At 35.6% G+C, this 26,454-nt stretch overlaps 1 protein-coding gene across 11 annotated transcripts in view; it reads right to left on the bottom strand.

The window, feature by feature from the left end:
* The window catches only part of OXR1 (oxidation resistance 1), a 256,987-nt gene that overhangs the window by 30,432 nt on the left and 200,101 nt on the right, over positions 1-26,454 (bottom strand). For 8 of the 11 annotated variants that reach the window (XM_064394450.1, XM_064394432.1, XM_064394442.1 and 5 more), the window contains 7 exons: positions 25,131-25,238; positions 23,911-24,030; positions 19,877-20,029; positions 11,608-11,792; positions 7,541-8,325; positions 3,794-3,962; positions 484-646 (listed from right to left, as the gene is read on the bottom strand). In XM_064394450.1, the coding sequence (XP_064250520.1) occupies positions 484-646; positions 3,794-3,962; positions 7,541-8,325; positions 11,608-11,792; positions 19,877-20,029; positions 23,911-24,030; positions 25,131-25,238 (1,683 nt within the window). The remainder of the gene's footprint in view (positions 1-483; positions 647-3,793; positions 3,963-7,540; positions 8,326-11,607; positions 11,793-19,876; positions 20,030-23,910; positions 24,031-25,130; positions 25,239-26,454) is intronic. The other 3 variants (XM_064394464.1, XM_064394488.1, XM_064394483.1) reach the window with 1 other exon arrangement.

Here is a 26,454-nt window from a genome sequence, read left to right as displayed (position 1 = left end):
TATTTCTAAAATACATTCAAGAGCATTATAATGCATGAAAAAATCACAACTGCAAAATTAATTATTAAATTATTTAAAAGACATATCATTAGTAGCTGTTATTTTTCTCTTTTCCCATCCCTTTTTTAGTCTTACCAATAAACACTGAACACTCTAAATACAGGAATAATAAATATCAGAAAACTGTCAGTTTATGAGAAAATTAAGTCTGCTTCACCAAAATTCCAACTTTTTTGTACTCACATTCCTTTCCCTAGGAGTTTTAAGTTACAACTTTCTCCACACAAAAATGATTCGGAATTGTGAAATGTTGGCCTGATCTGATGTTAGAGTAAAGCATTAGAATGGCATAAATTGAACAGCCATGATCATGATAATCAGACTAATAAAGTGATTTTTTTTCCTCCTGGAAAATATTTAATACTATTTTAATATATTCTTATGAGTGTATTAAAAAAAATCTTTGATACTGTTCTTCCTTACCTCCCATTCTTTAGCAGGATCTTCAGTACTCGATTCTTCACTAGTTTCAGGCTCTTCCTTCTTTTTTACCACGATAAATCCAGGTTCCCGAAGAGACTCCCCAGTATCTTCTGCATATATTTCTGGACTCCACTGGATAAAGAAGACATACAAGTGATCTGTCCTAGAAAAGTCAAGTTATGACAGAGAAAAAAAAATTGTAAGTTTGTCATGTCTAATAATATTAAGTACTTAAGGTTAAAATAAAAAGACGATTTCATATTTTACTAGATATTAGATACACATTTGCAAAAAAACCCTAGCTAGGTTCTTTGGGTTTTGTTTGTTTGTTTTTTTTTTTAATTTTTACATATATGAAGCTGACTTTGGAGAAAAAAAACAGGAAAGAAGTTGGCAATGGATTAGCTGTGATTTCACATATAAGTATTGCCTTTCAACCACTTCTGTCCCACTGGACACCTCTGCTTAAAATTGAAGTAACTCCCAAAATAAAACAGAAAGGCTTTTGAAATCTTACTTAGAAAGAGAAATAAGAGTTTCTTATTTTAGAAACAAAATCAGAATTCAAAAAATGTCTACATGTTTGTTTTCCCTATGCCTGAAGAACAGCTGACCACTTCCAAGACACAATCAGAATTATACAAATTGTGGGAAGTAGTACAGATGTGGGGGAAGACTGCTGAAAGCATGCACATATATATATATATATATATATGAATCATAAAATCATAAACTACAGACTGAATCTTGGTACTTACTATGGTTAGAACAAAGTTACCTCTTTTTAAGTTATGTGCCACAAATGGCACTGATCTCCAGTTAGAAGAGCAAAATCACCCAAATTCACAGGAAGAAATTATTTGCAATCCTAACAGATGTCACTCTACTCTGTATTTGCTGCAGGTGCACAGACAGAGCACGCAGGAAAAGGACCTGCAATGCATCCACTAGTATATCTTGATCATAGATAAGAGTCAGAGCTAGAGATTCATGGCTCTTCAGAGCCATGAAGAGTTTGAATATTCCTTATGAATTCAAGAGTTTTTCCTTATGTCTTTCTCCAGAGATATTTGCTATACCTGGGTATTGTATTGGCATGAAGAATAATTGAACCTCTTCTTCTCCCTTCCTTAAAAATCCTTGAAAAACTGAACACTTGAAGAACAGCAAGGGATACAGAACTGCAAAGTTTCTCAAAAGTGCAGTTATATTTCTCATATACCAGGGCCCAAAAGATTGCTGCACACAGGTATGTAGTACCAGTCTCTGAACAGGGTCAGTTATCCAGAATCACTCTTGTTAAGACTGAGGTTCCTCAACAATGATAAAAGGGGAGAAAAAAAAAATAAGGGGCAAATCTTTCTCTGGCAGTAGGAAAGAATAAAATATTCTGGAAGCGTAAGTTTAGGTAAATTCTATCACAGAAGTCCAAAACGAGAAGCTGCAGACTCCTCATGGACTGAATGAGGCATCAATGTTAAGCTGTCATGCAAGTATGAAAATTTTTTCTAAGTCCCAATTTCAGCTTTTCAAGAACTTTGAGTTATGTGTAAGTATAGCAGTTAGAAAAAGTACATGAAACTTGATGCTTAAAGAACTATAAGACTCTCCTTCCCAGACTGGCTCTTTTGAGAATAAGAACAATGAAATAATACTTTTCTCTCTTCTGTACCACTTGGTGACAAAGACAACTGGATTTGCACTAAGTATTTTCATCTATGCTGACTAGCACTCAGTGAGGTTAACACCAAATTAAGAAAATTAACACCCCACTATGACGACATAGCTTCTTCTTTACAAAAAACATAGGACACACATTGAATGAATAAAAAACTGATACTGATAGTAAACATTGAGTTAGAGAGAGAGAGACCCTTCACAGATGAAAATAATTTCCAAGGAGGTCAGACTGAAAAATAAGAAACATTTCTTTGAAAATAGGTGATCAATTCTGCTTTATGCTGAAGCTGCTTGCTACATTAGAAAATGAACCAAACAGACAATAATCATTTTAATCACCTAATCTAGACATCATTGCTGTATATGAAACATCTGTTTTCAAATTAAATATGATACTACTAGAAAAAGCAGATTTGAGTTAACTGTAACCACAAGAGGATTTCTGGCCCAGATAAGATTAACAGCAGCAGAATTAGTGGGGCAGACATTTGACTCAAAACTTTGCATCCTCTCTACCACTTAAGAGGCAGATGGTGTTTAAAAGCAGGTTAATGATGCACTACCATAGACTCAATTCTGTCTGTTGGATAAATATAATAGCTGATGTGATTTCAGTCCATCACACATTTCCATCCATAGTGGACATAAAAAAAGACTACTGCCTTTCTTGTTGCAACCAATTTCAGTATAAAATAATTTTATTTCTATAATCAACCTCTTCTCCTTTAGATTAAAGAACCCCACTTACTTCTAATTTTCTTTATATGTTACACTTTCTAGGCATTAAATAGTCTTGCTGTTTTCCTCTGGATACTCTCCAATTCATCCATATCTGTCCTCAACTGCAGTGCCCCAACTCGACACTCTATGCCATTCAGCTCAGAAGAAAAGATGGAAAAGTGACTTGATCATTGTAGGCAGGTATTTATACCAGATGATAACTGATAGTTATTTGTTTCTTTCTTTTCACCCTACTCTTTGACAAGGATGTAACAACCCTAAAAACCACTTTCGGGCTGAAAAGAAGTTACAGTTTCCTAGCAGTAAAGATAATTTCAGAATACAAGGCTGTACCAGTAAATGAGCATGAACAATTTCATGTCTTTAAATGAGGTCAACAAATTCAGGTATTTTTCCAGTAGACATGCTTAAGGTGGCTCATGGAAAGGCTTTACCTTCCATATACAAAGACAAGACAAAAGAACCCCAGCTAGCTCTTCTGAACTCATAGAGGATTTTTAGAAAGTTTCCAAATAATGTGAAGCACAGATAAAGACAAAAATTTTGCTGAAGAACTTATTTCCTCCACCAGACACTGCTTGACTCTTTCTTTTGTTATTTACTTGCTAGCAACAAGATATAAATAATATAATAAGAAGCTACTTGCCAAACTCACAAGTAACTCAAGTAAATCAGTAAAATGTCAGTAAGGTAATGAGGTGTTCCAATGGCAAATACAATACAAGCCAATCAACAATACAATACAAGCCATCATCCTCAGATGCTTACACTTTTTTGTGATTACTTAAGAGAGATACAGTCACTGCAAAACTTTGAATGGCGCAGAAAAAATAAAAAGCTCAAACACCTACTGGCAATTGGTGATTTTTACAGTTTACCTCTGTCTTACCTTTCTTGTGGAACAGCAAACCAGTACTCATGTTTTTTGTCCCTTTGTGCATACTGTTGCATTGTCGCACTTGCTTGAGAAACAAATGTTTTTCTCATGGGTTTTCCAACCCTGAGACAGAGAAACTTGTGAGATCGATGTCGTCTTTTTTCTTTCACAACAGAAGAACCTATTAATAAAGATAAAGTAAGCTGTCTATAAGGTACTTATGAGCTTAACAAAAATCATTAATTTATTTTATATTAGACAATTGGGGGATACAGGACATTTATGTAAGTAAGTAGTGGGAGATGGGGTAAGATAAATAGTAATAATAACCTGCCCTTTTTTATTATGAAAATCTCAACAGCAGAATTAACTTCAGAATATCACACTAAATAATTCTAACATTCATTTCTGCTCCTAACTACAAATCACATTATTACAGCATTTCATCCAAGCTTGCAAGTATTCAGACATTCTTGATGCATACTCTCAACACTGAATCACCACCCTCCCACTATTAAACAGCTATCCCAGATATTTAACACAGTATCTTTTTCATATATGCATTTAAAAAAATATTTGTGTTAAACACGCTTGATTCATAGGTGTCAGAGCTATCTGTTAGTTACTTATCATTTACAAGGGAAAACATTCTGGCCCTGCTAATATAGGATTAAGATGAATTTTAATTTTTTAGCTGTATCAAACACCTCAATGGTATGAACACCACCTCAGGATGAAGTGATACTGGACATTGCAGTACAGGACTTTTTTCTCTCTGGTAGTATATTTAATTGAACTAATAGAGTTCTATGATTACCCTCAAAGTCTGAATTGTCAAGTCAGTGCAAGGTAAAGGAAGAAGCCTTTTTAAAATTGTTTCGTTACTATATTTGCCAAATCCTCCAGCCACAAGAGACTTTTAAAAGCAAGAAAGCTCTCAAAATTACATTTTCCTATTACGATCAGTTATGACAATAAAGGGTTTATCCTAGCTCTGGTATTACATGTACATACAGATAAGTTTCAGTTTCCCAGGACACATCCTGTCTTTTCTACAGCTCCACTAAGCACAGAAAACATCACCTTCTTGCTCTATAAACATTTTCTCAATGAGATTTTCACCATGAAGTTTAGAACAGCACTGTTCCATAAAAGACAATTTTTTTTCTGGTAGCTATTTAAATATGTGCCCCCTAATTTTCAGTCATGTTTTCAGTCAACATTTCAGAAGTATACCTGCAGCACACAGTATAGTAAATGAACCATAATAACATGCATTATTTGGAAGTATTTTATTAATGTGTAAGTGCAAAGGTAAATTGTCAGATTGAAAAAAAAACCAACACTAAAAAGAAACAAAAACAAAAAAGCCTGGTTCATAGGACTGGCATGAAAACTCTGTGGCAGTATTAGATAAATACTCTTCAAATGATTTGGTATTTGTGATTTTGGTCCTTCAGAGGCAGTAGATTAGGACTTCCCTGAGCTCAGCAGTGGGATTATGGTTCCAACTATCAGATAAATACAACCAAACAATTTAGCTCTGCCCCAAATCTCAAAATGACTATTTCAAATGTTTTTTCTTTTACTGAGTTCTCCCCTATCTTCTTGCATATTTGATACAGAATTAATGAGAAAAGATTTCAGCAATGGCTACTGCGTCTCATTACTCCTGTCTTTCAATCTCTGACAATATTCAGCTAAGCAGCAAATATTTTGACATATTATTAATGATATTTTAAATTGTTTATACACACACAAAATTATAAATTGCTACAATTTCTCCAAAGTATCAACCACATCTAGCTTTATTTCAGTCCAGTGGATAACAAATATATCTGTAAAAAACAGAAGTTTGGGCAATAAAAAAATAAAAGTAGATAAAGCAAGAGGTTTTTAGTTATTCTAAATGATGTGTCTGTCTACTCATAAGTATCTCCTTGCATTGCATCACCTCAACATTCAGAACAAACATTCAGATCATTAACTCCAAACTCAAATATCTGGCCTCTGCAAAGTTCAAAAACAATAGTTCTCAAAACCTAAATTCTTAAAACTGCCACAAAAGAGAAAAAATTCAACTAAGATCCTGCTATATAAAAAAGACAAAAAGACAGTCTAGGTAAGTTATTGATCCAAAACTCATAGTATGACTACTTCAGAGTTTTATTTTGAGAAAGGCCACTTGAAAGCGTTTACTAGATTTCAAATTTTAAATGACTTGGTGTTTTTAGTGATCTACTGTTAACAGATGTCATATTCAGTCTGATGTTTTTCAAGAGTTGTAACGCAAATCTATGCTTTTACCTTGGTTCTGTTAAATCATGTCTGTAGAAGCTTCACCAAATTTATCTAGGTTGAGAAATATTACTTCACAATTTATTTATTCATTTGTATTCTGCTAATACCACTTCCAAGAAAAGATGTAATAACTCCTACTGATGTTGAACCGAAATGGTACAAATCTGAAAAGGCATCTTGTGATTTTTGTGGTTTTTTCTTTGTACTTTATCCCATCAACTTTGAATGAGGCAGCAGCACTATGTGTATATAAGGTTTTTAACCAGCACTGTTCTGTAGGACTGTATGCAGACATTTTTTTGGTTATATATATGTATTTACTTGCAGATATACAGATCATGTAACAAACAACCTACAGTTGTCAGGTTGATGATACAATCTTACAAAAAACCAAAACTAAAGCATTTAATGTAACTGAGTTACAAGTATTCATTTGTAAGAAAAGCAGCAATTGTGCCAAAGACGACTTAGCGCTTGAATTTTTTTAAAGTTACAACCAGCAACTACTGCTAGCTGACATCCGCCAGAAGTATTCGTAAGTATATTAGAAAGTAGCCAGAAGTATTAGGAATACTTCTAATATTTAAGGCATAAAAGCCAAATTTATCAGAATGATGCAAGTATTCATCTGCTTCAAATTTCAAAATTCAGTTACATCCTTAAATGACAGAAAAACCCCTAACCCAACCAACCACAAAACCCCCCAGAAAAACCAACAAGCAAAAACCATTATATAAGATTCTGAAGAGTAGACAAACTTCTGTTAACCAAAGAATGCACTTCTATTCAATATAATTTCAACTTTAATAATCAACACAATGAATTTAATCTTCAAATGCACCTCACTTATCTTTAATGCCTGTCACACACTAATAGAGTCTTTTCTAGTCCCCCAAATATTGCAAAATTAAAACAAATAGTTATCTCCATTAGTAAAATGGGAAGACATTAGAAAGTAACTTGTGAATTTTTTAGAAAGCCAATTCAAATTCATCCAGAAGCACATTTAAGTTGTTTAAAGGCACAGCATATTTCTGTATGATAAACACTTGAACGGACTCTAAGGGTAACTTCCAACTAATAATCCTAGGACCCTGATCTTTGCAGAAGAATCAAGGCACTCCAGAAATAAAACCTAGCTGTTCACTGTATCCATAGCAGTAGTTTCCTAATATCTAGCCCTTATTTTTCTTGAATCAAGCTTTTTGGATGTTTAACCTTGTTCTAGTCAGCATCAAAGTAAGACAAGATGCAAGTAAAACAGAATGAAAGCATTTTCTCCAAAAGTTTATGTAAAGTTTAACTTTGGAGTATCTTCAAGCCAACGAGAAATATAATCAGCACATGGAGAAATATGGTGTACACCATGAAAAAAATCCAAAATTTCCACTAAACTGGAGGGTGATACATTTTAAATCTGAAGGTTAATACTGTACCCATAAATACGCACTGACTCACCTTCTACCCGCCCATCTCCTGCAGATACAGCTTTCTGACTGATTTCTTTTTGTGAATCCTGGTGCATGTTTTCTCTTTGCTGCTTTGTTTGTTGCATAGTGTGGGTCTTCCAGAGCTTGCGGAGTTCTTCAACTTCTTCCTCTGAGTCTTGACTTTGCTCTCCCACTACTTTTCCTTTGCTAGGTGTCTCTTTCTTTTGAGAGTCTGTGGTATCTTCACAACCTGGACATTCCTCTTCCATCTCATTATCTGCTTTTTTTCCTAGTGAGGAATCCTGATCCTTGCCCACTTCTGTCTCCTTGCTGTGTTCCTCACCACCCTGTGATCTTTGCAAAGACTGCTGGAGGACATCTGCAGTGTTTTCACCAGATTCTTCTCCCCCCCTTACAGACTTTTTAGCACTTTCTGAACTTAAGTGGGTACCAAACTGTTTAACACCTACAACCATTTCGGCACTGGGCTTCAAGTCACTGGCAGCTTCATTGGAGTCTGAAATGACTGTTAAACATTCAGCACTAGTCTGGTTTATTGTTTGCACAGATTCTGATGATGCTCCAGAAGATTTATCTTGTCGAAGCTCATCTGAGGAAACAAGCTCCTCACGAATTGGAGAGAGTTCTGATTCTGTGAATACATCTTCTGAAAGAGACTCCTCTGTGCTTCTCGGGGCAGTACTAGCACTGTCATTGCCTGTGTCCCGAACCCTGGAATCCGTGTCATCTGTATTGCTCTTTGCAGTTTTCTTGGAATGGCCAAGTTCCCTTACTGACAGCTGTTCTACATCTCTGTTGAGCAAAATAAGAACGCTGTTATAACAGGTACCTCTAAAGTATCAAGCTCTTTTCTTCACTGTTTTATTCAAGCTCTTAAAAAAAACCCAAACATCCTAAAAACCAATTTAATCCAGAGCATTAGTAATAAACAAGCATAAAATGTGATACCATAATGGTAAATGTAGCTGACCTTTTGTCAGCACAACACAGCTGGGACTTCCCAAGTTCACAACAAATCTTTCACAAGAAACTCTCCTATGAAACTAACAAGATTATTAGAGGCACTTGAAGTGTAAAAATAAAATAAAAACCAAAGTAAAACTAACAAAAAGCTACACACAACCAAAATCTCTAAAGGTAAAAATCATCCACAGTTTTTTAGGTTTTGTCTCCCCAAGCAGTCAGTACAATTGTACAGACAGGTCCCACCCTACAAGGAAGCTGACACATAGCTTACAGATTAGATGTGAATAGCAGAAATCATCTGGTCTAACCTCAGATATCAAAGCCAGTAAATGCAGAACAGTAGGAACCATCAAAGTATATCTCACTACTCTGCCCACAGAAAATGCCTGAAACAGTGTTTAGTGTCATCAGCAGTCATCACCTGACTTTGAGGATACCATTGTTTGGCAAAATAAATTCCAAACAACTTGATACAACTGAAGATGCTGATAAATAGTGTAAAAAAACAGCAAGCATAAAAATTTATTTTACCCAGAGGAAATAATCTTGCTTAAACCTGCCTTTCAAAATAAACTAACTAGAAATTCTATGACTTTTAGAAGAGGAAGACTAGAAAGGTACTATGAGCATTCAAGTAGACCTACAGAACTCAAGCTTTTCTTTGTTGTCAAAAAACCTGGGCAGTACACAGCCATCACAAAAAATTCTCATATTTAGACTTACCCTTGGCTAGAGTTCTCAATGTCAACTTTGCTGTCAGAAGCACACCAACTCTTCCATTACCTAGTACTAAATGCTTTTAAGAAGCTTGTATGTTAATCTCTGTTTTGCAGGACAATAAATACACTCCACAGTCTCACAAAACTTCATGTTCAGTTACATCATATTACTGAGATGCTGCTAAAGTTCAGGATGTTTGCAAAGCATATGCACCCTCTTATCTAAGTATTAACATGAAACTTGTAGCAAGCTTTAGCTGACTGAATGATTTTGCTTACAAAGCACGTGGGTTCAGCTTAATAATCCATTACCTATTAGACTAGGCCATTTCTTTAAATTTGCAGGATTATACTCATTACAGGTGCTCTTATAGAAGCACAATGTAAGATTCATGTGATCTGTAAAACATCTGTATGCAGTCAGATGTTTTTGTACAGTTTCAGCATAGATTATGGTTTATATACAGAAACCATACAACATTTACAAACCATACAAATTTTAGTTTTAAGAACCAAAACATCCACTGGGCTTATGGCCATTTTCCATATCAACAACATGAATACTGAAAATAAGATTGCTTTCCCAAGTTTAAGCAGGTTTGACAGTTGGGAAAATTGGGAGAGTAGAAGAAGGTTTACTATAACAGCAGAATATGTAGGGAAAAAAAATCAGTGAGAAAATACGACTTAAGTGTCAAATACCTCAAGACACATGGGTCTTGTCAGATCTAGCTGAAGCTATCAGGACTTCTGTTTAGACTTAAAAGATTTTTGCTTTCCCCCAAATTTACAAATATGCCTCATATTTAGCTAAGACACAAAAGTGCAGGGACTGAAGAAAAAATGCTAGCAGCTAGTGTTCCATCCAGTAGTTTACACAGCTGACAAGAAAGATAAATCAAACTGGGCATACAGGCCTCTGAATGCAGAGTATGACTTTTTATTAGCAGACACATTTTCATTCCACATGCATTCATATTATAAACAAAAGACAAAATGCATGTGCCATGAGAGCACAAAAATCAACTGCATTATTAACTTATTAACAAACTAAGCATTTTAGAAAAATACTTGTTTTGCAACCGCAATAACATGACTCAAGCATAGAGTTATCTAATTCTTTCCACTATCAATTGAAACAGGAACTGTGCACCACTTTTTAAAACTCAGTCTGGCAAATAAACTTCAAGAAAAAAATTATGCTGAAGGCATCATCATTCAACATAAAAAGGCCCAAAAGTACTACTTTAGCAACATGTATTTCAGTTGCCCTTTCAACAGACACATGACATTGGGCAGCAAACAAGACCATGCCAACATATCCGTTCATTCAGGTTTATGCCAAAACTCAGCTCATAAATGGGATGAGGCAAGTTCTACTACTTCTGAGTGTCCATTTAGTTAAGATTATCAAGAAAGATGTGCTTAGGGTACTACCTATATGAACTGTAAGAGAGTATTTTTAAGAGTTACTGAATATCTTAAAAAAATGCAACTATTTTAAGTAGGGTACAGCATTACCTTTCAAGCAAACAGCTTTACACTCTCCTGGTTAAAGAAGCACCCCTTCCTACAGCTAGATAATTGAGGCAGTCTGCAAATGTTTGTGCTTTATGGGCTGTGATTGGTAAAGGCAGCCTGATTTCTTTTTAAATCCTTTTTAGATTTCAAGACAGAATTTCTTTTTCTGATGACAATATAAAAGCTGGCCATACAAAACAGAGAGAATGGAACAAAAATTTCTCATACTGCTCTTTAAATTTGATTTTAAATGCCTGCTGCACTAAAAGCCCCTAATTTGGATTGGTGCTTAGACCTCACCAATCCAAATTCAATGTTTACTCCAAAAAAAGACTACACCTAAGGTGAATATGCAGTCCCTCCCCTAGCCATAAAGGGAGAAAAACAAACATACTCCTAGGCCCATGATAATATATACAAATCATAGAAAATGAGTTTAAATCATTTGTCAGAGCAACAAGATTGAGAAGCAAGTGAAAAATCCTAAACAATAAAAAATTGTACCTAAAATTGTCAAAGCTGCACTAATTGTGAACGCCAGTTTTTAAATTATTGAAGAACCAAACAACCTCGACTACTGTTTCCAAAGTGGGGAAGGGGCAGAGGAAATGATGGTACTGCAGATCTTTATGAGAGACTACTGGAAGAAATTAGAATCCATGTATATAGAAGATTTATCCTATATCATATATAGGATGTGAGAACTGAAGGTAAAGCAAACTTTCTATAGGATCTTTCCAAGCCAATCTTTGACATCCTTTCCTAAGAAGAAAAAGAAGGAAAATGCTGGTTTGCTAGTTTTGTATGGTCAACAATGTGGCTACAATTCAGATTTACTCGAAGCTTTACAAATACTGTTCTATCTTACATGCTTAATGACTCCTTAATTTTGCTGTCCACAATTTCCTTATACAGAGCGGCTGACATCACTTCTTCCATTGGACACATGATGCCATATTCTTCACAGCCATTCTCTTGGACCAGAGGATCCATTTTATGAGGATCAAACATTATATTATTTGGCGTCACTAGCAGCACACCATTGACCGTACCCTAAAATGAGAAGGAAAAGAAGTGGTAATTTTTCTCCTTCAAATTCCAGCTTATTCTTCATTTTTCAGTAGGAAAAAGGTGTTTTCTTTTTCTTTTTTTTAATAAAGCCATTTTTTATTGATATTTAAGCAACCTGTTATGTTACTAAGTCACTGTTAAACACAAGAAACTGTAACGTTTTCTGGGGAAGCAAATTAATACCACCTGCTTTCCCAAAAGAAAACAGTTTTATTCCTCACAACTAATCAATCACTGGTTTTAGTAAAGTAAGAGAAACCTTACACACTGAAGAATACACTAAACAGATCCTCTGAGATAAGGAGACATCCTTCCCAAAAACCACAGGGCTTAACTGGTAAGTTTGAAAGCAATTTTTGTCTAAAACTTGACTCCTAACTCTTCTCTCTCACTTTCTAGTACTTATGTAGAGAGACCTTAAAAATCTATAATTTATCTTAATTTATTTTACACAAAAGTAACAGAGAGGCTGATACAAGTCCTTCTAACTTAACAGACACATGACTGATTGGACAAACATTTACAGAATGAAACTAGAATAAAAAAGACTCAAGACTATCAAAGATGAAACTTTGTATGGTTTTAATCACAATGATACTACTGCAGTACATGAATGCAAGTAGAGTTTAAACTTTAACTATGAAAAACTTTGAGGTTTATATTCATACTATGAATTGTAGGGTTCTTATTCAACAGAAGTATAAAAACAAAGTTAGTTTAAACTATGTTCAACTCTGTTTGAAGAAAAAAAGTTAGAAAGACATGCAAACAGCAATTGCCTCCTACAGAAATTCATTCAACTGTTGGAACAGTAAAGTTCGAGCTAAAACTGTGAACTGGAAAAAAACCTAGCTTTAAGTAGAGTGACAGGAATACTTCAGTTACAGATCTTGACTTCTAAAGACTACAAATCTTGTCAGACATTCCAAACTTTCACGCAAGAACTCTGTTCACATGCTGTTGAAGGAAGTAAATATTTATCTTACTGAAAAAACATTCACAACTATTATGAAGGGTGTGTGTTGGAGGAGACTGTTTTCAATTGTTTTGATAAGACATTAGCACAGCACAAACACAGATACAGCTCTTCTGAACTCGAGAAATTTTGTTCCCAGGTGATGGTTGACGACCTTCACAGTAGGAAAACAAAGATGCCAAGTAGTAAAAAGAAAAGAGCAAGTCATAATATGACCCCAACCAAAACAAAAGTGTTATTAAAGTCTCAACAATGACTAATGCTATTTCTAGTATGGAAAAATGAAGACATGTCTCAAAAGCAGCCCAAGCATCTGTGCTTGAGTCTTTTAGTTCAGTGCTTAATCAGATTTCATATACATCTTTTAGAGTGCAACACATGTGCTGAAGAGTTTGAAGTCAGCAGAAGACATCTACATAATTCCAAGGTGTTTAAAGAACTGAAACAAAGCTGTTATGGCCATTTCTTTCCTAGCACTGTATTGTGGAAATAGACTTTCAAGGTTGTCCTCCAAAAGGACAACTGTCAAGAGAAGTCTACATTTTGTTACATCTATTGTAGTCTAGAAAACAAATTTAACAAGACTGCAGAAGTCAATGAGTCTACTGAGAAGAATGACTGCTTCTCTTTAAACAAATATAACTTCTGTGAATTCTGTAAATAATTACAACAACAAAGCAACAGCTTTTCTACATCTGAGCTCTTTCATTAAAGGTGATGAAAATGGAATTTTATTAATACTCTCTAGATGTGACCCAGAAATTGTAATAGGTTTACTGGCAGATGGATTAGATGATCACTGTAAGTCCCTTCCAACCAAAATATCCTATTCTATTCTTTCACTGCCCATACACTGCATGTGGATATTCTAAACTGCCAGGCTGAAGGGAAAATGGTAAGGCTGTATGACTGCTCTATTGAAGGATTTAAATGTTAAACACCAACTTCCACAATTATGTATTACTCAGCAGAAAAAAAAAAAACAAACCAGTAATTGAGTTCATTAAAGAGCTCTTCATTTCCAGAATAATATTGTCTGCTGTCTCATGAACCTTCCTTGACAAATTAAGCACACAGGAAGTGCTAAAGCTTTTGAGACAATAAAGAGATGATATTTTTCTGTCAAGGAGTGTGCTGTCACAACAAAGATATCATTTGTGTCAACAAGCTCCAATGCTTTATAACTTGCTTTCAAGAGCACAGATAAGACTGCTTCAGCTGATAGCACAGGCCAAAAATTGATTAAAGAAAAAAATCTTCATATGTTTGACACTGTTTATCTGAATATTAGAGAGTCACATCATCAGAATAACATGTATGAAGAACGAGCTACACACCAACCACTCATTTCAGTTGTCTCGCTTCAGACTCAGTTTTAGCCGTTCAGAAAACAACAACTTACCCCTCCCAAACCCACAAGCCAGGCTTGTTAGTATCTTAAGCAAACACCATGATATCAAGGACAAAAATCTATGCGTGTGCAAGGCTACTCACTATATAAGAAAAACAAATTTAAGAGACCTTCTATTGTAAACAGAAGCTTACTAGAGAAAACTGACACTGGTACATTGACATGGCCTTAGCACATATGGAATTAAGGATTAAAGTTTACCTCTGCAGCCTCAAAGACACAGCTAGAAATAATAAAACCTTACGTTCACCTTAGAAGAAACCCTCAACACCAATAGGTAGGCAGGCATTCCACATGAAAATTAATTGGAAAGTGTATTTCTGTGTAAAATTTACTACAGCAATAGAAATTGAGAATTAAATACTCAGACCTAGCAGGCTTTTATCTGAATTTGACTAAGTGTCTGATCAAATATTTCACTTGCAATTAGTATAAGGAAGTGAAAGATTACAGAGGTATCTTGAAAACAATGCATTTATAGCACCTTAACAAGAGATGACCTGTTTCATTCTTAATTATCTAAAAAACATAATGCAACACTTCTGGTTCACAGTTACTAGACATGGCCCACAGTTACTAGATGAACACTTTAGTATACTCTTCTAGAGAAGAACTGCTGCTCCATATTAATAAAAATTAAGTTCCTAATAGTAAATTAATTAGCATTAGTATTTTTGTCACTTTTCATTATTACCTCCAAGGATCACTGAATGTTAACCCAGGTAGCTAAGCAATGCTCAGGTAAGAGCCAGATGAAGAAACATTTGTTTGGCTGCAGATTTTAATTACTCTTTTTCAGACATGCCAACATTTCTGACACTTGCTCTTACAATTTCTATGACTCCTGCAGGAAAAATACCTTCTGTCTTTACTACCTTGTTTGCAGGAGTAAAAGCTTCCTTAAAACCTATTACTCAGTAGATGTTGTTTCTAGTATGGACACAAACCAAGTGCTATTGATTCTGGGAGGAAAAAAGAACATCAGAATAAAACATACAAGTGGCAGCACACAAACCTTTAGCCAACTGCTTAAGAGCTGCTCATGCATACTCAGTCTTTCCTAAGAGATAGAAACTGCAGCAACTCCAGCATTTGAGAGCCAACACCACAGATTTGCATAAGTCAATAAAATTTGCATCTCTTCTTTAAAGGAAACACCTGAAACTTCATTTCCATGCTGGAAATGAAGGATCAGACAGATTTCTATGCCAGCACACCTAAAATACATATATTCCAGAACTATTGTATCAGAATACACAATGATGAACTCTCAAGCATTTTAGTATCATGCACTTAAGGTTCTAAAACAATTTTTCTGGTTACTCATACACATTTATGCACTATGGCAGCAGATCTAAAAGTCATGTCATAAAATACCCAGGAATGGGTAATAATGGTGACACCAAAAAAAACCCTGGAGTATCTCTGTATCAATAGTGTGGCTGGCAGGACCAGGGCACTCTGTTCTCAGCCCTGCTGAGGCCACATGTCAAATACTGTGTTCAGTTCCGGATCCCTCAATTCAGGAAGCACATCAAGGTGCTGGAGCAAGTTCACAAAAGGCCAACTGATGAATGGTCTAGAGATTAAGTCCTGTGAGCAGCAGCATAGGAAGCTGGGCTTGTTCAGCCTGGAGAAGAGGAAGCTCAGACAAGGTGTGCCAGAGCAGGTTTAGGTTGGACATCAAGACAAATTTCTTCACAAAAAGGATATGAAGCATTGGAATGGGCTGCCCAGTGAGGTGGTGGAGTCACCATCCTGGGAGGTTCAAGTGTTCAAGTGCGACTGGATGTGGTACTTAGTGCCATGGTCTAAGGGACAACACAGTAATCAGGGAAAGAATGGGCTTCACCTTAGAGGTGTTTTCCAACCTAAATGATTCTGTAATGCTGCTCTTGGTAAGTTACTTCCAAAGATGACTGAGAGCCTAGTCTGCTCCCCATATATAATCTCTTTGGTTCCTTGCTTTTGGAGCAGGGAGAAAGTTCCCAAGCTCTTTCTCTGACATGGTTGAGCTACTGAAAATATTTTCAGCGTTAATATATTCTTCAAAGTGAAGAATTTCATAAATAAGCCCCCATGATAAACAAAGCCCTTTCTATGCCTTTGTCTACCAATATTCAGAAAAGATGAACCCAGCTTCTGCTTTCTGGGCTACTAAGTTGGGTCTTCAGCCCAGATCCCTTTAAAATAAATCAAATATTCACTTAACATTTCAGAAGCAACTCTTTATTTTTTCACAAATACATTTTTTCAAAATAGCCACAAGAATTATTTTAATTATGTTGAATTTTTCATTGAATATTATTTCAATTGAATATTATTTGAATTATGTTGTCTCTAACAACACAATGTTGTTAGAGATCTGCAAATCTGAGCACAAGCTCCAGTAAAAACACTGGACAATGGCATGCACACTACCAAGTGCCACATGACTCCAGTATCCTGATGTTTGCTATAATCCAAATTTTCTAGTCCTTGGGAAAAAATAATTTTAAAAATGAACATCTATAGACAGCTTAATTGTTGCTACAGAACCTTGGGAAATAGTTTTTTAGGGCATCCTCCACAAAATAACCAATGACTTGTTTCTCTTGGACTATAATTACTAAGTAGTTGTTGCAAGAAAAAATACTAAAAATACTGTCTATGAAAATGAAATACAAATTAGACTCTGCATGTTGCTACTAAGTAGTTCAACACGATACTGTTACAGGAAGTTCTGGTTGTGGAACAAAACTCCCCAAAATAGCACTTGCAAAAGTCAACTTTCCTGTAGGCAATAGATTTTAAAACATTAAGTAAAACTCTGTTCAGGCGAAGTTCAGATTTAAGATCCTCAAAGAGAAATGCTAAGCCACTCTGTTACTTAAAAACAATGTGGAAATTCTAGGTTATTAAAAAAAATAGATCTCTTGATTCTTAAAGCCAGTCCAGAAAATATTAATCCAGATACATAAAAATATACATCTTGAAAGTAGACTAAACTGCACAAGCAGATATTCAGTTCTGAATCAGTTTTGTCTTCTTACCATTAAAATTCCTTACACCTCAGGAAATGGAAGCTCTAACTCCCATGCAATACCTGAGATGGAAATCTGAACAATCATTATAAAGGGAGGTTTAGAGCCAAATTATCACATCGGTGAGCCCACATATTAAGATTAAGCAGTTCAGTAAAACAGTTCTAAAAAAGTTTGCATGGACTTCTAACAAGAAGTTTTCAAAGATAAGCTCTCTAAATAATTCCAGTACATTTTTGAACACACATTTTTTTGAATAAAAACTGTACTTTATGATTTATTCAACTTTTATCATGAAAGTGACATTTATTTTATGTCTTGTTTCTCATAGAAGTTTTGAACCTCATCAATGTCCTCCTTTTCACTTAATGAATGATAAATGTGTGTTTTCTGTGCTTTCATTTCCAGGTCAGTGGTTTGGGTTTTTCAAGCCTCAGTATCAGTAATTTTCCTTTACCTACTACATTTCAAAACAGTTAAGTAAATTAGCAAAAATAACAAACTTCCCTTACTTGATTCAGTTACAATCAAGCAGGCTTTTGAAAGTATCTTTCTTTTGGCTCAAAGAACAGTGCAGAGAATGAAAAAAACCCAGAGCAGCACACTTTTCTACAGCAGAAGCCAACAGTGCAGCTGTAAGACAGGGCACACCTTGCAAGTCAAGGTGTGACTGCAGCACACCGTGACACTGATTTATTGTCTGTACAGAATATTCACATCACCCTGCCTCTATCAGTAGCCATAACCAGTTAACATGGAGCAAGTGCAATGAACAGAGCCAGCATTCCAGGTTCCAAACACTGCTTCTCAGAGAACTCCTTCGTGCTTATCCAGAAAGTCACTAGTGTGACTAAATGCAACTCCAACCATATACAGAATAAACAGTCTTAAAAAGTGAGAAATGAGACAACCTCACTGTAATGAAAGCTCGTTTGCACAGACACATTGAAAAATAGACTTTTACTAAATTTCAGTTTACAAACAGCAGTCACAGTGATGACAGACTTCACAGCTGAAGCCCCAAAGAATGGCTAACTATGAGCTTCAAAAATCACTTTCAGAGTAGGAAGCAGAAGATAAATATTTCAAGTTTTTTCCAGAAAACTTTTGCAAGTTTATCATCCTGCATCATAAGGAAATTTATCAAGGAGAGGCAAGACAACATTCAAGAGGACATTCCTACCATATGTGGCACAAAGTCTAAATTACATGCTAGACTTACAAGATCTGGCACTCAAATCTGAGCAAGTCAGTATTCATTTTTCTCCCACCCACCTTCCCAAGTATGGATAGACACTGTGATGGGTTATACAACTATTTAGAAACAGAATTCTCCCTGAAGCTCTTACAAAATAGGCTGTAATGCTGAAAGCTAAAGACCATTAATACTCCCTGTAATATTCTGAGGAGAAATTACAGCACATAAATAATATGTTGTAAATTTTAACCCCAACATTTTAACATCAAATTTCTAACCAAGACTCACAGGTCTCAATTCCTCTGCATAACAGCACTTAAAACTGATAAGTAAGAATGTGCCTAGGATCAACCTAGAAAGTCACCCACAGACAGAATGCAACAAGTGAAAAAACTACCTGAAAAGTAGAACAAAGTAAAAAACAAAGCTGTTCCAGTACTTGCCTCACCAGCTTCAAACAAGTAGCATTTGTCAATACACATAGATTGTCAAAAGGCTTCAAGCCTAGACAAACATAGATTTGCAATCCTTTCCCCATCAGCCAAAAAACCAAAAATCACAGTTTTAGGAGATTCTTATTAATCTGTTTATAATTAGTATACCTTATCTGCAAACCTATGCTGAACAGCACACAAAAAGCAGTACTTCTACATATACACCTGAACTTCAGGTAAAGGAGGAAGTACTACAAGTACTTTGAATTTTATTGTATTCATTGAGTGAACGCATTTTTCATAGATAAAGTGTTTAATAGTAATTTTTCTGTGAGGTAGGGGAGCAATACATTTTGATTTTTGCTAAAATGTTCTGAGATAATGGCAAAACACTTCACCTCAGTCCCTAGAAGTCTGTGCAAGACTTGTGCACTTATGAGCTAAACAGAGGTTAATTAAGTGTCACTAACTTGGAGGCATTTGGTGTAATGATGCTATTGAAAGAACTGTAACTGCTTCAAAGAAAAAAAACAAAATCAAGGTTTCTACCACACCACACCAAATCAAATGGTGAACAATATAGAACTTGTTGTAGAATCAGAGGCTTATTCTGCTCTCCTTGTTCTGCTTAAAAAAAAAATAAGGAAGCAAAGCTACACAACTGTGTATTTTCTAGTACAGTTTAAGGCATGGTATTGCCCACTGTAAGTAAAGAAAATTACCTCTGAGAGATACTAGCATAAGGAACAAACAGACCTCATGTCCTCCACATACAAGAATAATGTAACAGTACAGCATCAGGGTATCTCCTGTCAACTGCCTGCATCAATCATGTCCTGAACAAGAGGCCTGGAGAACCCAAAGGAAACAGTGAGTTAAAAATAATAGCATATTTATACAGACATATACATGTGAGTTGATTCACCTATTAATCCCTGACTAAAGTCCATTCTATGTTTCTACCTTAAATATGCTTTATTATTACATCCTATACAGTCACAGTAAAACCTGAATGTCTCAGTACCTTGCCATTAGTGATGTACTTGCAATTAATTTTTAGAAATTTCTCTGTAAATGCTTCCTCCTCTTCGGAGGTGGATGATACCACTCTTGAAGGACGAACACATGCATGTGCTGGTGAAACAGCTGACTCCTTCTGCTGGACTCCATCTGAATCCTGAAAGGAAATACAAAGAAACAAAGAAGAACTTAGCAACTTGCTTTTCTCAATATCAACTTCTGGAGATTTTCTGCTGTGTAACTTGACCAGTCAGGTCGTTGATGGACAGCTATAAAAGAACTGCCCCAACAGAGACTCAAGGATTTGAAACTGACCACCAACACAGCAAACAGTGTTCAAGGCCAGGCTGGATGGGGGTGTGAGCAACCTGGTCTAGTGGAAGGTGTCCCTACCTATGGCAGAGGGGTTGGAACTAGATACTTTTAAGGTCTCTTCCAACCCAACCTATTCTATGGTTCTACAAAAGATTTTTTTTTAAAACTCACATACACAAATGCTGAATAAATTTGAATACAATGATCCTGGCAATGTTTCTGGCCCATGTTCTACTCTACCCATACAGTTCACATTTTTCCAGTATTTTAACTGGGCTGCTTTGGAACAGTGTCAAGGGCCTGGCTCTAGTCAGAGTAAGAAACATGCCTTCCCTCATCTGCTGAGCCTGTCATTTCCTCACAGAAAGCAATCAGTGTTGTCAGGTATGATACAGACTTGGTAAATTTTCTCTGGCTGTTTCCAACCATCTTTGTCAGTCACATGCCTGGATTTAACTTTCAGAGGATTGCCTTCATGACTTCCCTGGGAAGATAATAGTTATCTACCTCACTGTCTACCAGTATATCCAACTGAGTAGTGAACATGGAACCCTACCAGGGACAGGACAGACAACAAAAAAATCTGTTTTCAAACTAAAGATAAACAAACAGTAGACAGACTTCATCAAAGTCTATTTTAATAGACACAGAAACTCTGTCTGGTGCTTCATCCACATCTAAAGACTTCAATTTCATACCCAATTGCTATTTTTAGTTACTAATAAAATATTACTATTTTTAAAAAAACAGGAACTCCCATGTTCCCTTTGGTTTTCTGCTTTCCTGTTCAGTTCTAGTCACAGATTGCAGATAAATGCCTTTAATCATATCTAGGAACACTACGCACAACTGTTTTCAGTTCATCATTTCTCTGGCACTACTTTAGCCTTTGTCAGCATCTTTCAACCTTCTTTACAGATCAACCAGAAAACCAAAACAATATACAGAACACTAAACTGAATTTTGCTGAAAAAGCTAATCAAGGTATAATTAGGAAACAAACCTCCTGGAGACTAATTCTCCTTCTACATATGCCTTCCTACTGAAAACTACAGGGTGCTCTTGTGACACAACTCAGCAAATGACTCTGAAAGTGCTCAGCTGATATCCAAGCCCACTCATAAGCCAGCTGCTTCTCATCATATTGCCACATGATACAATATCAGATCCCAGTATAGCCTGGGAAAAGGAGGGGCAGAGGGATGCACCACCACAATGGTAGACTTTCCAATTTAATGATGATGCCCTTGTCACTACATATTATTTTGAAGTGGAATTTAAGCTTGATAGGTAGCAAAGCATATAGCATCTTTTCAAATATGCGTCTAAGACTGCTGAATCAGAAAATCTTTCAAAAACCCAGCAGCACCAGAAAAGCTTCAAAACCCAAGCTAGTTCTTACATAGTCTTACTGGCAGCAACAAAATTATTGAAATACACAATGAAATCTTAGGTGTAACAAAATTAAAACAAAACAAAAAATAAACCAACAAAAAAACCTACCAAAAATCCCCAAGCTTTAACGAAAAGTTATGCAGGTCTTTTATCAGCCACATGCTGGCTTGTATCTAGCCACATGGCTGTGGGTAAGCTACTCCAATTTTCAATAAAACAAAATAAAAAGAATAGAACACGTCAGTTTATTTTTGACTGAACAGGCATTCAGATATTTGTTAGCCTTCTTATTAAAAAATCACTGATTATATTGACCAGAGCAGAGAGAAGACTCCTTTACATTATATAAGCAAAGGAACACATCTTTACATTGAAACATGATCAAATTTAAACCACAAAACTGGGGGACAGTCAAAGAAGACAAATCAAGAGAGCATTAAAATGTACACTAGTATGTCTCTCCTTCATAATGATAGCAATCAGCAAAAAGAGAAAATAAAACCATGAAAGACAGGTGCTATGATAAAGAACAAAACCCTCCAGCCTTAACTGCCCACACAGAAATTAAGTGCCTTTTGAGTTGTTAGAGAAGACTGAAAACAAAACCAAACACGCACAGTCCACACTGGCACATACAAGTGATTTGTTCCTTGATTTTTTGACAATATTTCTTCTTTGCTTAGATGTACTTTGAAAGGCCTCAGAAACAAAATAATTATATTGTATATTATCTCATTGCTAATCTGACCTTCCCTGAAGCATTTAAGAACTGCTTGTGATGATCCACGATATAACAATATATTTTATTGTTACATAACTATTTTGTGCATCAGTTAAATGAAATTTAACATTCCAATTGTTACTAGCACAGGACTGACCACACTAAATGAAAAAAATCTTTTGCAGAAGGGGTTTTCAAGTATTTTCATTTACTTTGTTTCTTCTAAACTTTCAAGTTTTTATCTCCCATATGAGCATACAGTCAACAAAAAAGTTTTCAAACAAATTACAGCTATGGTTACATCACCTTATCTTATATGCGAAGAGATACACAAAATAATTGACAAAGAAAGAATAAGGTATTTTTCTGGCATGGACTCTATAGGAAAAGCTCAGATTTCCAACAGTAAAATTGATAATTTTTCCCTCTAGTAACTTCTTACAACATATGTGACATGGGTAGGTCTTTCTGATACTGACATAGCCAAAAGATATATGATACAAGAATGTATTCTTGCAGGTGAGTCTGCTTACTATGCTACACCACCCTCAGTTTGCCACCAAACATAAAAGAAATTATTCAACATAAATGACAGACATAAGGACTGGCACATTAAGACAGAGAAAAGATATCACAGCAAAACCAAACAGTGTTTCTCAGTCCAAGGGCCACCATAGACTTTGTAATGAAGCATGGGAACCTCATCAGCAACAAAGCAAAATCTTTATATTTAAACTCGTCTTTAAGTCTCAAACCTCCCTAAACTCTGAGCATACAGAATCCTGGAACAGATGCTTGACAGTTTGACTGAGTAATGTCAAAATACGCTAACAAGAAAATTTCTTATTGTAACTGGGAACAGAACAGCGGTGATGCATGGAGAAGCATCCAAATGAGATCATAGTTGCAAAACCTGCAGAGCACCTCAGGCTTAAATACTGAATCTTCCTGGTTGGACTGTTCCCTATGGGATGCTGCTGACAGCAAACCAGTGCTCCTGGAAAGAAACATTTCTTCCTACAAAGCCAGCTGCTACCCAAAAATCTACATTTGAGCTGAATTACACCTCAACACAGGTGGCTAAACATTTTTGCATTTTGAAAATCTGCAAATGTAGAACTACTGAGTAAAAGTCAGCTATAATTAATTCTGCATTAGTCCTTCACCAAAACTCCCTTTTTTACTTCATTTTGTGAAATGAAACTAGAGAGTCCTCTCCGACACCTCTAGAGCAAGCAGGGAGAAACTGAGCATTCCTGCCAGTATGTCTTTTCTGCCAAAACCATCAATAAGATTAGAGACAAATGCTTAACAAGCTCTGAAATGTAACAAATACAGAAATGCAACAGTAACTAAGATTTTCAAGTTCAATGACAGTATTTTGCTACAAGTAATTTGACTTCAAATCAGTTTTCACATTGAAAACTATAATTTACAAAGATCAAAAGCTTGTATTTACTTTTAAAAGGAACAATTTTACTTTCAACTCCAAGTACTGTCTAATACTTTCTCCCCAAAACAAAAGGACAGTTTAAGAAGAAAGCATAATATCTGTAACATTTATCTTGTGAGGGAAAATTAATTTTAAGGACAATAGATATACCTACATTTACTGTAGCCTTGTCAAGCTCTGCTTCGGAAGATGTAGGTGATAGGGGACTTACAGGACTTAGAGAGGGGGAGCTGTCCACACTAGATATGTAGTCTGGGTCAGGAACATACAAAATCTATAAAGAAGATATAATGTAGATAGAAGTTAGTTATGCCTTCAAATTTACTTTAGATTTCCCACCAGTTAAGTATATTTACTACGCTTTCTCGAAATAAGCTACACAAAACCATTTCTGTTCCCACTACTTTTAAAAGAATTATGAGTTGAGGGAAAAAATAATACTAAGCAAAGCACTTGAAATTTTAGCATTTCAAGTTTTAAATGCTATATTGATATAATTTTGATTTTCAGTCATAACAGAGGAAGAAGTTCATATAGAAAGCATTAGAAGTATACAGCATGACAGAAATAAGTGTCCAAGGAAATGTGTCCAAATATTTCTGTTGCTATGACTCTACTATTTCAGCAATAAGGAAACAGACTCACTAAATATATTAAAAAATTCAACTGAAAGTATTCACACTTTTAAATACATTATTTCAGCCATGGTAGGCATTCAATTTACCTAGAGAAAGTTCTGCAGCAATCAGAAATGAACACAGAACTTTATCAAACAAAGGGAAAATACCAAATGGCTGATACCACAGTTGACCTATCATTTGTTTCCAGGCCTGGCATTCAAGGAGAAGTGAAAATTGAAGGCAAAAATAGGAGGGGAGAAAAAAAACATAACAGTGACCTATCATAAGTGAATGATAATTCAAATACTGCTGGTAAAAACATCAAGTTTCCAGAGCGGAATATAAACATTATTCAATTTGTTAAAACAGAATTGTAGGCAGTACTATACAGTCACGGAATGTTGTTTGTAAGCTCTACCCTGAACGTGTCTGCTGAGCTAGAGTTCATAAACAGCCTGCTATATTTCCAAAGCAACAATATGGCTTGTATCTAAGTGTTATTATTGTACCATTAAGTACATCTAGTTTTAAAAGTCCTCTGATCTTACATAAGGGACACAGGTGGCTTTCTTACATGTTTCCTTTTAGGCAGTTATTTAATAAGCACAAGGAACAGACCGGAGAAAAAGGAAAAAGTCTTTTACAAAGCCAATAAGAAAATCAGTAAGAAAAGTACTTTAGCACTCTGGTAGGAATGAAAAATATAGTAAAAGAGGACTTTGTTGAATAAGTAACATGTATAGTGTAATAGTACCTGTCCAGGAACGACTGCTCTGGAGAAAAGCTTATTTAATTGAACCAGTTCATTGGGTGTTGTATCAAATTTCAAGGCAATACTGTTTAAAGTATCTCTTGATTCCACCTGTATCAATTGGGGAAAAACAAACAAACAAAACAAACCTGTAAGCAGTCAGTTCAAACAGTAGCTTACATATTTTAGCATATGTAGATTTACCAAGATTCTGATGAACTTTATTACTTATGACTGCCCACCCCCCAAAAAACAACAAAGCCACCACAAAAAGCATACTTAGCCCCTAAATATTAGTCTACTTCAACCCCCTGTAGAAGCACACACCTTCCCACTATGTTTCCAGGTGGCCAGAAGTGTCAGTCACACAGTCTGAGCTGTTGGCTCAGTTACTGCACCAGACCTTCTGATCTACAAATGCACTGCTGGTTACCACTGGGCAATGCACCATTGCCTGGGTTCACAGAATGATCAGAATGATTCATTCCCCCTCTTCAACTACTTTTCACCTACAGAAAAGCTGAAGAGTTCTCTCTATAAATATAAACACACCCTTTTACTATTGAAATAAGCTTCTATTAGACCGTGACTTTCAGGTAAAATCCATCGCTAAGAAAATGCAAAAATGCTGAAGCAAAGCAGGTCGACTACTATGACAGCAGATGGAGCATAAGCATTTTGAGAAAGTGATTCCTAACCAAGGAAAGTATTTTATTTCAAGCTCAGATTCTGAAATCCATCTCGCAAAGTGTAGTCAAAATTACCTACTAGAAGAAAGCAAAAGGAAAAAAGTTTTACACAGAAAGACTATTTCAGAATAAAGAATTCCAAGCCTTAGGAATAATGGTGATACAAGGAAACAAACAACCAGAAGGTTTACTTCATAATGGCACAAGACTTCATAGACTCTGTACCAGGAAAAAACAGATTTTATCAGTTCAGCCAAGATGAAGCTATATAAGCCAAGATGTATTTCCAGCTCAATGTAAGTAGAGCTAAAGAATTCTTTTCCATATAATTTCGTAAAGATACACTTCTCAACCTAGATTCACTAACAAAACAATATAAGCATTGCCAAAGAAAAGGCAAGTGGCTTTTTTAAGATAGGATTAGAAATCTATTACAAGATTTTTTTATACAGGAAGCTAAAAAGCTAAACAAAGCAGCAAACATCTTTCTATACTAGTATTTCCAGTATGCAAGACTCTATTGTAGTAGCTCTCAGTCATTCAGTACTATATGATCACAGATATATATATTTTATAAAAAAAGAATATTTTCATATGCCATGTTTAACTGGTACTGCAGCAAAAATCAGAACAGGACT

Source organism: Passer domesticus, chromosome 1 (assembly GCF_036417665.1).
Source record: "Passer domesticus isolate bPasDom1 chromosome 1, bPasDom1.hap1, whole genome shotgun sequence".
Classification (NCBI taxonomy): domain Eukaryota; kingdom Metazoa; phylum Chordata; class Aves; order Passeriformes; family Passeridae; genus Passer; species Passer domesticus.
Note: the sequence above shows the minus strand (reverse complement) of the source record. Positions and strands in the feature narration are given on the sequence as shown.